This window comes from Perissodus microlepis, chromosome 19 (assembly GCF_051167445.1).
Source record: "Perissodus microlepis isolate ML-2025 ecotype Zambia chromosome 19, ASM5116744v1, whole genome shotgun sequence".
Taxonomy (NCBI): Eukaryota; Metazoa; Chordata; class Actinopteri; order Cichliformes; family Cichlidae; genus Perissodus; species Perissodus microlepis.
In genome coordinates this window covers 27682508-27695349 of record NC_140479.1, presented here as the reverse complement: position 1 = coordinate 27695349, position 12842 = coordinate 27682508, and the positions used below count along the sequence as shown (strand labels likewise).

General features: G+C 41.7%; 1 protein-coding gene across 16 annotated transcripts in view; it reads left to right on the top strand.

Moving 5' to 3' along the window:
- Positions 1-12842, top strand: part of LOC146366235 (ryanodine receptor 3) — a 115714-nt gene that overhangs the window by 90656 nt on the left and 12216 nt on the right. For 7 of the 16 annotated variants that reach the window (XM_084915098.1, XM_084915096.1, XM_084915094.1 and 4 more), the window contains 20 exons: positions 870-1003; positions 4053-4104; positions 4191-4238; positions 4334-4433; positions 4511-4590; positions 4672-4748; positions 5985-6058; positions 6876-6893; positions 7546-7626; positions 7762-7850; positions 7928-8056; positions 8200-8304; positions 9654-9735; positions 9912-11224; positions 11308-11366; positions 11598-11772; positions 11884-11970; positions 12065-12259; positions 12502-12632; positions 12712-12754. In XM_084915098.1, the coding sequence (XP_084771224.1) occupies positions 870-1003; positions 4053-4104; positions 4191-4238; positions 4334-4433; positions 4511-4590; positions 4672-4748; positions 5985-6058; positions 6876-6893; positions 7546-7626; positions 7762-7850; positions 7928-8056; positions 8200-8304; positions 9654-9735; positions 9912-11224; positions 11308-11366; positions 11598-11772; positions 11884-11970; positions 12065-12259; positions 12502-12632; positions 12712-12754 (3072 nt within the window). The remainder of the gene's footprint in view (positions 1-869; positions 1004-4052; positions 4105-4190; positions 4239-4333; positions 4434-4510; positions 4591-4671; positions 4749-5984; positions 6059-6875; positions 6894-7545; positions 7627-7761; positions 7851-7927; positions 8057-8199; positions 8305-9653; positions 9736-9911; positions 11225-11307; positions 11367-11597; positions 11773-11883; positions 11971-12064; positions 12260-12501; positions 12633-12711; positions 12755-12842) is intronic. The other 9 variants (XM_084915106.1, XM_084915107.1, XM_084915103.1 and 6 more) reach the window with 3 other exon arrangements.

The following is a 12842-nucleotide window of genomic DNA, read 5'->3' as shown; positions in this document are numbered from 1 at the left end:
TTCTTTCCTGGATTTTCATTTCCATTAAGCTCCACAATCAGGCAGCAGCTTACTGTTAGACATGCGATATATTACATGCGGCATATTGGAACAAACTAGGCTGTGTTTGTTTATTAAAAAAGAAACTTTTTGAATTTATAAAGATTTGAACTATAAACTTTCTTCTTAGCATATTCGTATCAATGTATCTTTATATTACTGTATCTTTATATTACTGATGAAGTTACAGTGCAATAGATGAAGAATGTCAAGATTCAGCCAATCAGACGCACGTATTTATAAAAACATTTAAAAAACCAATTGTTCCAGTAAGTAAAATAATCATAAAATGGTTATATATGAGGGTAAACTGGGCTTGTGGAGAGTCATGCTTAACTCCACTCACCTTTAACGCTGCTAAACACCATCAATCGTGTGTGTGTGTGTGTGTGTGTGTGTGTATTTGTGTGCGCTTGTAAGAGCGTGTGTGTGCTTGTTGCATTTGCATGCATGTTTTGTGCATGTCTTTTTATCCCATAGGAGTTAACAGTTGGACCTATTATGTTTTTCCATCATATGTATGTATGCCGTTACAATAGAGATTTATCATATTAAACGTAGCCAAAGTTTCAAATAATCAGCTCTGGAGATGTGCAGGTAATCCATGTGAGCCAAAAGCTTAGGCTTCAAATTCTTCTCTCACCCACCTGCTGTTCAAACCTTTAGTTTGTCAGGGGCAGCAAGACGATGAACTGAAGGGATCTACCAAGATCCAGAGATAATAGGATGTTATGCTAATCATGTGATGCTGGGAATGAGCATAATAGGTCCCCTTTGACATGAACTTGTAAAAGAGTGTTGTGATACACATTTGTTGGGTTAAACGTTAGCCTGACTCATGTGGCTGTGTCCAGAAAATACAGCCTAAAGTGGAGGAAGAGGAGGAGGAGGAGGTGAGAAAGCAGCCAGACCCTCTTCACCAGCTCATTCTGCATTTCAGCCATAACGCTCTGACTGAATGCAGGTAAATATACGCTCACTCTCACACACCTGGCCACCTAGCACTAACACAGGTTGCTCCATCTGTGCTACATAATTGTTTTGGCATGCTTCTCAGCTACTACAGAGAGCAATAAGTTAAACCATCGTCATAGATCTTGTTTTAACATATGGCATAGAAACTGAACATTTAACAGTGTTTCCTGAAAACCCTCTCCTGTCTGATCATTTCCTGATAACATTTACATTTACAATAATTGATTACACAGCGGTGGAGAGTAGACTTTATCACAGTAGATGTCTTTCTGAAAGCGCTGTAACTAAGTTTAAGAATATAATCCACCCACTGTTATCATCTTCAATGCCCTGTACCAACACAGAGCAGAGCAGCTATCTGAACGCTACCCCAACAGAGGTCGATCATCTTGTTAATAATTTCACCTCCTCACTACGTACGACTCTGGATACTGTAGCTCCAGTGAAAACTAAGGTCTCTAATCAGAAGTACCTGACTCCGTGGTATAATTCTCAAACACGTACCCTAAAGCAGATGACTCGTAATCTGGAGAGGAAATGGCGTGTCACAAATTTAGAGGATCATCATTTAGCCTGGAGAAATAGTTTGCTGCTTTATAAGAAAGCCCTCCGCAAAGCCAGAACATCTTACTATTCATCACTGATTGAAGAAAATAAGAACAACCCCAGGTTTCTCTTCAGCTCTGTAGCCAGGCTGACAAACAGTCAGAGCTCTGTTGAGCCAACCATCCCTTTAACGTTAACTAGTAATGACTTCATGAACTTCTTCACAAATAAAATTTTTATCATTAGAGAAAAAATTACCAGTAATCATCCCACAGATGTAATATTATCTACAGCTACTCTTAGTACCATTGATGTTAAGTTAGACTCTTTTTCTCCAATTGATCTTTCTGAGTTAACTTCAATAATTACTTCCTCCAAACCATCAACGTGTCTTTTAGACCCCATTCCTACAAAACTGCTCAAAGAAGTCCTGCCATTAATTAATTCTTCGATCTTAAATATGATCAACCTATCTCTAATAATCGGCTATGTACCACAGGCCTTCAAGCTGGCTGTAGTTAAACCTTTACTCAAAAAGCCATCTCTAGACCCAGCAGTCTTAGCTAATTATAGGCCAATCTCCAACCTTCCTTTCATATCAAAAATCCTTGAAAGAGTAGTTGTCAAACAGCTAACAGATCATCTGCAGAGGAATGGTTTATTTGAAGAGTTTCAGTCAGGTTTCAGAGCTCATCACAGCACAGAAACAGCTTTAGTGAAGGTTACAAATGATCTTCTTATGGCCTCTGACAGTGGACTCATCTCTGTGCTTGTCCTGCTAGACCTCAGTGCAGCGTTCGATACTGTCGACCATAATATCCTATTAGAGCGATTAGAACATGCTGTAGGTATTACAGGTACTGCACTGCAGTGGTCTGTATCATATCTATCTAATAGACTCCAATTTGTGCATGTAAATGGAGAGTCCTCTTCACACACTGAGGTTAATTATGGAGTTCCACAGGGTTCAGTGCTAGGACCAATTCTGTTTACATTATACATGCTTCCCTTAGGCAGCATCATTAGAAGACATAGCATACATTTACACTGCTATGCCGATGACACCCAGCTCTATCTGTCCATGAAGCCAGATAACACACACCAATTAGTTAAACTGCAGGAATGTCTTAAAGACATAAAGACCTGGATGGCCGCTAACTTTCTGCTTCTTAATTCAGATAAAACTGAGGTTATTGTACTCGGCCCTGAAAATCTTAGAAATATGGTATCTAACCAGATTCATACTCTGGATGGCATTACCTTGGCCTCCAGTAACACTGTGAGGAACCTTGGAGTCATTTTTGACCAGGACATGTCCTTCAACGCACATATTAAACAAATATGTAAGACTGCTTTCTTCCATTTGCGCAACATCTCTAAAATTAGAAATATCCTGTCTCAGAGTGACGCTGAAAAACTAGTTCATGCATTTATTACTTCCAGGCTGGACGACTGTAATTCATTATTATCAGGATGTCCAAAAAACTCACTGAAAAGCCTTCAGCTAATCCAAAATGCTGCAGCAAGAGTCCTGACAGGGACTAGAAGGAGAGAGCAGATTTCTCCTGTTTTGGCTTCCCTTCATTGGCTTCCTGTTAAATCCAGAATTGAATTCAAAATCCTGCTCCTCACATACAAGGTCTTAAATAATCAGGCCCCATCTTATCTTAATGACCTTGTAGTACCATATCACCCTATTAGAGCACTTCGCTCTCGCTCTGCAGGCCTACTTGTTGTTCCTAGAGTATTTAAAAGTAGAATGGGAGGCAGAGCCTTCAGTTTTCAGGCCCCTCTTCTGTGGAACCAGCTTCCAGTTTGGATTCGGGAGACAGAAACTATCTCTACTTTTAAGATTAGGCTTAAAACTTTCCTTTTTGCTAAAGCATATAGTTAGGGCTGGACCAGGTGACCCTGAATCCTCCCTTAGTTATGCTGCAATAGACGTAGGCTGCCGGGGGATTCCCATGATGCATTGAGTTTTTCCTTTCCAGTCACCTTTCTCACTCACTATGTATTAATAGACCTCTCTGCATTGAATCATATCTGTTATTAACCTCTGTCTCTCTTCCACAGCATGTCTTTTATCCTGTCTTCCTTCTCTCACCCCAACCGGTCGCAGCAGATGGCCGCCCCTCCCTGAGCCTGGTTCTGCTGGAGGTTTCTTCCTGTTAAAAGGGAGTTTTTCCTTCCCACTGTCGCCAAAGTGCTTGCTCATAGGGGGTCATATGATTGTTGGGTTTTTCTCTGTATCTATGAAGCGCCTTGAGGCGACTTTTGTTGTGATTTGGCGCTATATAAATAAAATTGAATTGAATTGAATTGAATTATTTTACACTATGAAAAAAACGGAAGCAGCTTTTCAGTGTTTCTCTGGTTTATTTGCTGCAGTGGCTATAAATGCGATCACTGCCACTTATTATGTACAGATTTACAGTAGAGATGTGAAATATACAAGGTTCAATAAATAGATATTTATCTCTCTTCTTTGTTAGTTCTCTGGAAGAGGATCCCTTGTATATTGCCTATGCAGATATGATGGCAAAGGTATCTCATTGAATCTCATTAAATTGCTCTTGTCAGCTTCGTAGCAGAAACATGCAGCTCTGATAGTCTTTTTTTTTTCTTCCCAGAGTTGTGCTGAAGGCGAAGAAGAGGAAGGAAAAGAGAAAACATTTGAGGTTCTCTAAATATTTGAGGGAATGTTGTTCAAGATTAAACTTTTTTTCTGTTTTCAATCATATTCAGAAGTGGTGCCTGTCATAATGTCCTACAGGAAAAGGAAATGGAGAAGCAAAAGATGCTGTATCAGCAGGCCAGACTTCATGACAGAGGGGCTGCGGAGATGGTGCTTCAAATGATCAGCGCCAGCAAAGGTAAGAAATCAAATGCCTGACCTGTCTGCCTTCCTGCAGTCTATGTATTTAGATCAACGGTCATCTATGATCATCAGGTCGACTGGGTGCTACGGTAACTGTCACGCTCAAGCTGGGCATCTCCATTCTCAATGGAGGGAACATCCTGGTTCAACAGGTAACACGGTACTCTTCACGTCTAGTCTCTGCAGTTAACAGCTTCATCTTTTATCTTAACTGTACTTTTCCTTTCATGCAGAAAATGCTGGATTATCTCAAGGAAAAAAGAGATGTTGGCTTCTTTAAAAGCTTGTCCGGACTCATGATGTCATGCAGGTACTGGAGCGATGAGTGATTAATACACAGTAAACTTGCTTTTTACTGCAGTTGCAGTTCAAACAGTTATCTAGTTTTCCTGACTCAGTACTAGCCATTTTTTTAACTTCCATTTTGACCGTTCTGCTTTACTTTCCCACAGCGGTAAATTGTTATCAATCAGCTATAACATTATGACCACTGACAGGTGACGTGAATAACACTGATTCTCTTTATCATGGTACCTGTTAATGGGGGAGATATAGAAGATTTTGTCCTGAGAGGATGTGTTAGCAGGAAAAATGGGCGAGTGTAAGGATTTGTGCAAGTTTGATAAAGGCCAAACTGTGATGCCTTGACAACTGAGAATCTCCAAAACTGCAGCTCTTGTGGGGTGTTTCCAGTCTGCAGTGGTCAGGAGGGAACAGTGGTGAACTAGCAACAGGGTCACTGATGCATGTGGGAGGCTATGGCTGGCTTGTGTGGTCAGGATGAGCTACTGTAGAGCAAATTGCCAGAAAAGTTCATGATAATTCTGAAATAAAGGTGTCAGAATACACAGAGCATCACAGTTTGTTTCCTGTGGTTTGGCATAGCTACAGACCAGTCAGGATGCAAACTGCGAAAAGTGCCAACAATGGACACGTGAGTGTCAGAAATGGACCATGAAGCAATGGAAGAAGGTGGCTTGCTCCTATGACCAGGACACGTGGATAGGCCGGATGCATGCGTGTGATTAACTGGGGAACACCTGACATCAGGATGCACTATGTGAAGATGCTAAGCCTTTGGGATCATTTCTGCTGGGAAACCTTAGGCCCTGCCATCCATGTGGATGTTACTTTGACATGCACCACCTACCTAAGCATTGTTTCAGACCCTATACACTCATTGAAATGATATTCCTTGAAGGCTGTGGCCTCTTTCACAGGATAATAATGCAAAATTGGTTCAGGAATAGTTTGAGAACAACAAAGAGTTTGAAGTGTGGACTTCACCTCTGATCTCCTCACTGCTATGCAGCATCTGTGGGATGCTATGGACAAACAAGTCCAATCCATAGAGGTCCCACCTTGCACTTTACAGGACTTAAAGGATCTGTTGCTAACATCTTGTTGTTCGATACCACAACACAACTTCAGGGGTCCAGAGGAGTCCATGCCTCAATGGGTCGGGGCTGGTCATAAAGTTATGCCGATCGGTTTATTTTCCAGAAATTCAGATTACTTAAATGTCATCGTTTTGCTCTTTTGGCAGCGTCCTGGACTTGAATGCTTTTGAAAGGCAAAATAAAGCTGAAGGTCTGGGTATGGTAACTGAAGAGGGATCAAGTAAGTGACTAAAACACAGTTTTAGTGTTCCAATTGTTTCTCGTCCCCTTTCTTGGAGACTTTTAATCACCTTAATAGGAAAAGCAACAGACAGCATATTTGCAAATTGGCAATGTGCAGAAATTTACAAATTTGCAGCTTTATTTGTGCAGCAGATTGACCTTTATCTTCTTCCTCACTCCATTGTGGACGATGTCTCTTAGCAAACAACCGGTATTGTAACGTGTAGTGTCCTACTTAGTCTCATTTTGCTGTTTTTCTTAAAATGACAGCCACAAGGTTAGCTTGGAAAAAAAAAAATCTGCTCTTTAGTTTGTTGTTGTACATCTCCATATCACGTGGGTCCTTTGTGTTACGTTGTCACATCATCATGCAGGCAAACATGTGCTACTGTATGTCTAAGTCCTGTCTGAGCCTCGTCTGCAACTTAAGAACACTCAGTTTGCATAAAAGCTCACTTTTTATAATCAGAGGTCTTTATTTAAACCGATGGGTTGCATACAGTATATAAATATGCTTTAACCATACATATCCCAGCTCATTTTCACCTCATAAGCTCAGGCATAAGTGATGGTAACTGCTAGTTTGGTACTAAACACCTGCCCAATAAGCAGACTGTACTCTTTTTAAGACTTGGTACCGCATGTCAGTGTCGCAATCCAGTGTGAGTATGTAAAGATATAGCTATAGCCCTATCACTCTCCTGTTCCTACTTCTTCTGATTGACTCTAAATGTCTTCTCCTTTGCTTATGTCTGCTTCTGTTTTGTTTGTTTGTTTGTTTTCTTCTGATCATGTTTTTATGTCATCGGTCGCAGTCAACGTGAGTGAGCGGGGTAAATACACGGTTTAGATTCTACTCATTCTATGAAATGCTGACATGTTGATTGCCTCCAGTTCAACTCCCTCATCCCTCTACTCATCCTCTACCAGCTCTCCTCCCCTTCCCTCATTCTGAATGCAATATAACCACCTTCTTTAATCTGGACTTGGAGGAACGCATGCATGCATCCTTTGACATCTGGATAGATTGTTTACAGTCAGCTGCCCCAAACTGACTCAGATCTTTCCACTTCTTCTTTTAAGCAAAATTAATGCTTGTTATTTTTGGACCCCACCCCTCCTTTTTTTTTTTCCTTTTTTCTTTTTGTTTAATTTTGATCATACTAACCAGCGTGTATTAAGCAATAAATCTCCCAAAGCTTTGTTTGTACTAAACAACAAAGATTTGCTGGTATTAAACAACAAGGCTCAGTTTGGTTCCTATTATAAGCCTTATTTTGACTTGTGAGATGATGCACTATACCTCGTATGCGTGTGTGTTCCGAACCGTCAATATAGTGCACATAATTTGATGCCGTCTGACAACTAAACAGCAGCTTTATGAGGATGTGCAACAAGCTCTGATGCCTGTGCAGACGTTAAAATGATGGGTGCTTGACCTTCCTGTCACTGAGGAGGACAGCTAATCTTATTTCCCGTCCTCAGGTTCCAAGGTACTGCAGAATGATGAATTCACTAAGGATCTTTTTAGGTTTCTGCAGCTTCTCTGCGAGGGACATAACAATGGTAGGTGGATGCTTTCCCATAAGCCAATATTAAAGCCATGCTGCCTCAAGCTGCATAGAAATGACTAGAAAATAAATTCCTATAGTATCTATCTGCAGGAAATTGGTGTTTAATCTTTTTTATCTTCTGTTTTAGATTTTCAAAACTTCCTAAGGACGCAGACAGGGAACACCACTACAGTCAATATAATCATTAGTACTGTGGACTACCTACTAAGACTGCAGGTATCACATTGTTACATCCAGAGCTTTAAATTTTAATAAAGTAGACATGCTATTAATTTTAGTGCTTTCTCTTTTAGGAATCTATTAGTGATTTCTACTGGTACTACTCTGGCAAGGATGTCATTGATGAGGCCGGTCAGAGGAACTTCTCCAAAGCACTAGCAGTGGCCAAACAGGTGTTCAACTCTTTAACAGAGTATATACAGGTACACAATCACAACTCTCCACAGTAAAAGCTGCTTAAAATGTTCATTACAATATCTTAACGGTCTTTCAGCGCTTTAGTGACGAGAAAGGCTGCTTGTCACCGTCTGAGCGTCTCTTTTCGTCTCTGTTTTATGTGCTCCAGGGTCCGTGTATAGGGAATCAGCAGAGTCTGGCTCACAGCAGGCTGTGGGATGCAGTGGTGGGCTTCTTGCATGTTTTTGCCAATATGCAGATGAAGTTATCTCAGGTATGTGTTTTGTCTGCAGTGACGCAGATGTGCCTTTATGTATTTCTCCGCTGGTGAAAACTAACTTAAACACTTGCTTGAGTTGTTTCATTCTGTGTTGACTAAACTGTTTACTTGTGTTTTGCTCATCTTTACTTTCACTGTGAAGGATTTCTGCTTCACATTGGAAAGCTGGTACTTTGCTGATTAAGATTTAATGCTATTATAAATGATTTGCCTTAAATTGACTCCACTTAACAAAATATATGGTGTAATGGCCTTTTTATCTTTAACTGAGAGGATTGTTTTTTCTCCATTTTAGCAGCATATAGAGTACTACGCCAAAGTATTGTTTCTTTATATTTGGCTTCCACTGAGCCGCTGTTCCTTAGAGTAGTCTTTGAAAATTTCTCTTTTTTACTCATTTGCTGTCGCGTTCTTATACCTAACCATTTTGGGTTTTTTTTTATGTTAATGCTTAATGTTTTTCAGTCATGTTTCAGGAAACTACTGTACCTGTTTCCCATTTCCCTAAAAAAATCATGAAAGGAAGCGTACCTCAAGACTTTTGCACAGAAATGTAGATCTAAAAATAATAGGAACCAAAGGGATGGCAGTGTAAATAAACTAGCATATGTATAAGGTCAACCACCTGCTTGTACAACTACATTAAGTCAAGTAACAGTTTTTTAAAAGAAAATGGCCTGCTTGTTTTAATACATGCCTGCTTAGCTATAGTTAATAGTTGTTACTTAAGTAAAGATTTGAAATAACGGCTTGTACAGATGTGAAAATGTGAACAGCCCCTGGTGTTTTATTCATTGCCACTAGAGGTCTCTCCAGGCTCATTAATAATCAAAAGCAACTCCAGTACAATTACACATGTTGTTCACCTCAGCTATATGATATATGACTCCATCATTGATATGTCCAATAAGCCAGGAGTGGGATGAAATCCACCCACCTAATCTTATCTCATGGTCGTCACAAAGGGGCTGGGTCTGACAGCAGCAGCCAGGATGAAGAAGAGCACAGGTGCATCAAAGTACGCTTCAGATTTATGGCACATTGAATACAAAGCCCATAGAGACCTTAAACGAGTCAGCCTGACCTCGCCATCTGCTCCTAGACAGCAAAATAACATAAACCCTGGTTGTGATGGATCGATGTTACCTAGAAGGACCTTCTGAGCCACAGCAGGGGCCATTTGAGGTCCCTACAATATTAAAGCCTTGATCTCTCCAACTCTCTCTGCATCACAGGGATATTAAAGAGCCTGGCTGTACCCTTACAGTTAGACTATCAGTGGTCTGTGTGACATATTGTACTATGACTCACCGCGTTTCCCCTTTCTGTCTTTTTTCTAACAGGACTCCAGTCAGATTGAATTACTAAAGGAGCTGCTGGACCTGCAGAAGGACATGGTCGTCATGATGCTCTCGCTACTTGAAGGTGGTTTTTTTGTTTTTAATAACATTATATAAGCTTTGTATGCTGGTACTTTCATAAATCGGATTTATTTGCCTGATATAATCAAATGTGTAGCAGAGCAGATTTGCCTAATCTGCATGGGGAAGTGTTTTTTTAATGAGTTTACTGATAAAATTTACCGCTTTATTGTCTCACAGGTAATGTTGTGAATGGAACTATCGGCAAACAGATGGTGGACACCTTGGTAGAATCTTCCAGTAACGTGGAGATGATCCTGAAATTTTTCGACATGTTCCTCAAGTTGAAGGACTTGACTACTTCGGACAGTTTCAAGGAGTACGACCCCGAGAGCAAAGGCGTCATCTCAAAGAAGGATTTCCAGAAGTCCATGGAGAACCAGAAGCAGTATTCTCAGTCTGAGATTGAGTTTCTTCTCTCCTGCGCCGAGGCTGACGAGAACGACATGTTCAACTACGAGCAGTTTGTTGAGAGGTTTCACGAACCGGCAAAAGACATCGGCTTTAACGTCGCCGTGTTGCTAACCAATCTTTCAGAGCACATGCCTCACGATGCCCGCCTCTCAACTTTCCTGGACCTGGCCGAAAGCGTCCTCAGCTACTTCGAGCCTTTCTTGGGCCGCATTGAGATCATGGGCGGAGCCAAGCGCATCGAGAGAGTGTACTTCGAGATCAGCGAGTCGAGTCGCACGCAATGGGAGAAGCCTCAGGTGAAAGAGTCGAAGCGGCAGTTCATCTTTGACGTGGTCAACGAGGGCGGCGAGAGCGAGAAGATGGAGCTGTTTGTAAATTTCTGCGAGGACACGATCTTCGAGATGCAGCTGGCCTCTCAGATTTCAGAGCCAGACCCCGTTGAGCGCCCGGAGGAAGAAGAGGATGACATCCAGACCATGATGGAGAACCAGGAAGAGGAAGACGAGGAGAGCGCGATGATGGAGTCTTCCTCGGCATTTACAATCGCATGCATCTCCATGAAAAAGAGCTTGTGTCACTTCCGCCAGCTGCTTACTCTTAAAAGCATGCGTCGGCAATTCAGGAAATTCAGGAAGATGAGTGTGAAGGAGATGGTGCGGGGCTTCTTCTCCTTCTTTTGGATGATCATCACGGGCCTCTTTCACTTTGTTTACAGCCTAATTTGGGGATTCTTCCACATCTTGTGGACCACGATGTTTGGGGGTGGCCTCGTTGAAGGGGCTAAGAACATGAAGGTTACAGATATTTTGGGAAACATGCCTGACCCCACTCAGTTCGGGATCCATGGAGACGTGTTAGAAACCGAAAAGATGGAGGCAAGCGAAGCGTCAGCGTTGGCTGAGTTGGGTCAGATGGCTCAAGGGGAAGCAGCAGAGGCAGATCTGATGGCTGAGCTACTCAACATACAGCCGAAGAAGGAGGGCAAGCACGGGGCCGAGCCAGGTTTGGGGGATGTGTCTGAGGTGGTGGTGGGAGATGCCCCGTCAATAGCCAGTGCAGTCAAGCAGAAGAAGGCACAGGTTAGTGATTTTGTTCAGAAAATAGAAGAAGAACACACCCTTATTAGTAGAACCTGAATGTTAAAGTAATCTGCTGATTCTAGATGGCTGCAAAGACGAGGGCTGTGAACGGAGACTACAGATCTGATACAGAGAAGGGAGAGTGAGTGTAACTTGTTCATTGTTACCTACATTACCACTTCTATATGTTTATTTGAGGATTGTGTTAGATTAGTTTCACATAAATAACAGTTATCGTATCCATGCCTTTATCCTACTCCTGTGCTTGTCCCTTTGCTTAGTATCCACAATTTGTTTCTCCATATTAAGTATACATCTGTGTCTATGAACACAATTTGCTATTCTGTCTCTAATGTATAATTTATGCTTGCAGTTCAGAAGATGGGGAGAAGAAGGACCACGACAAGACTAGAGACGAAGCTCCTCCAGAGCTGTCAGTGGAGGAGAAGAAAGCCCCGAAGAAAAGGCTCGGCTTGAAGAAAGAGGCACCGGAGGCTTTCATGGCGAGCTTCTTCGCCGGCTTGGAAGTCTACCAGACTAAGATGCTGGTCAGATGTTTTCTTCACTGCAGTTTTAAGATCACAACTGTTACATTAACCACAAATACAAACTTGTTACACATAAAAACAAAGATGATGATCACGATTACCTTTTCACAGAACTACCTGGCAAGAAATTTCTACAATCTCCGCTTCTTGGCACTTTTTGTTGCCTTTGCTATCAACTTTATTCTTCTCTTCTACAAAGTAAGTTTGGAGCTAAACTACCACTTTATATACTCACCTTAGGGTCCCGCTTTTTTGTAAGCTGGGTGTCAAATTTGGTGTCGTCACCTTTTAGGTGACCGGTGATTACTCGGATGATGAAGACCCCTGGAAGGGTCGAGGCAGAGCTGGGGAGGAGGAAGACGAGGGAGCGCTTGAGTATTTCGTCTTGCAGGAGAGCACAGGTTACATGGCACCGACACTTCGCTGTCTGGCAATACTACACACCATCATATCTTTCCTGTGTGTAGTGGGATACTACTACCTGAAGGTATGCACAGTTTTTTAAGGTGGTCTAATGAATTTGTTAAGCATTGTAGGTGCAAAAATAAAACTGCACACATGTGGAGCATGAAAAAAAATCAAGTAACTTCGAATATCTTGTTTGGGTATATGTAAATTTTATATTTCAGTACACTTGTTCGTTGTTAACCCATGCACTCACGTGTACACACACACACACACACACACACACTGTCTCAGTGATGCAGCCCGATTTCTTGTGTGTTCAAGGTGCCTTTGGTAGTGTTCAAGCGGGAGAAGGAGATAGCAAGGAAGTTGGAGTTTGCAGGCCTCTACATCACCGAGCAGCCGTCTGATGACGACATTAAAGGACAGTGGGACAGACTGGTCATCAACACTCCGTGAGTCAGCCTTTTATCAAACGACGAATCATAATCTTGTGCAAGCAGAGGTTTAATTCTGTTTTTGTTTTTTTATCAGCTCCTTTCCCAACAACTACTGGGATAAATTTGTCAAGCGCAAAGTAAGTAGCTCATGTAATTTAAGTTTAATCTGCTGTGCACACAAGCTATAAATGGAATCTGGTTACACTTACTAAATGTCAGCTGCCG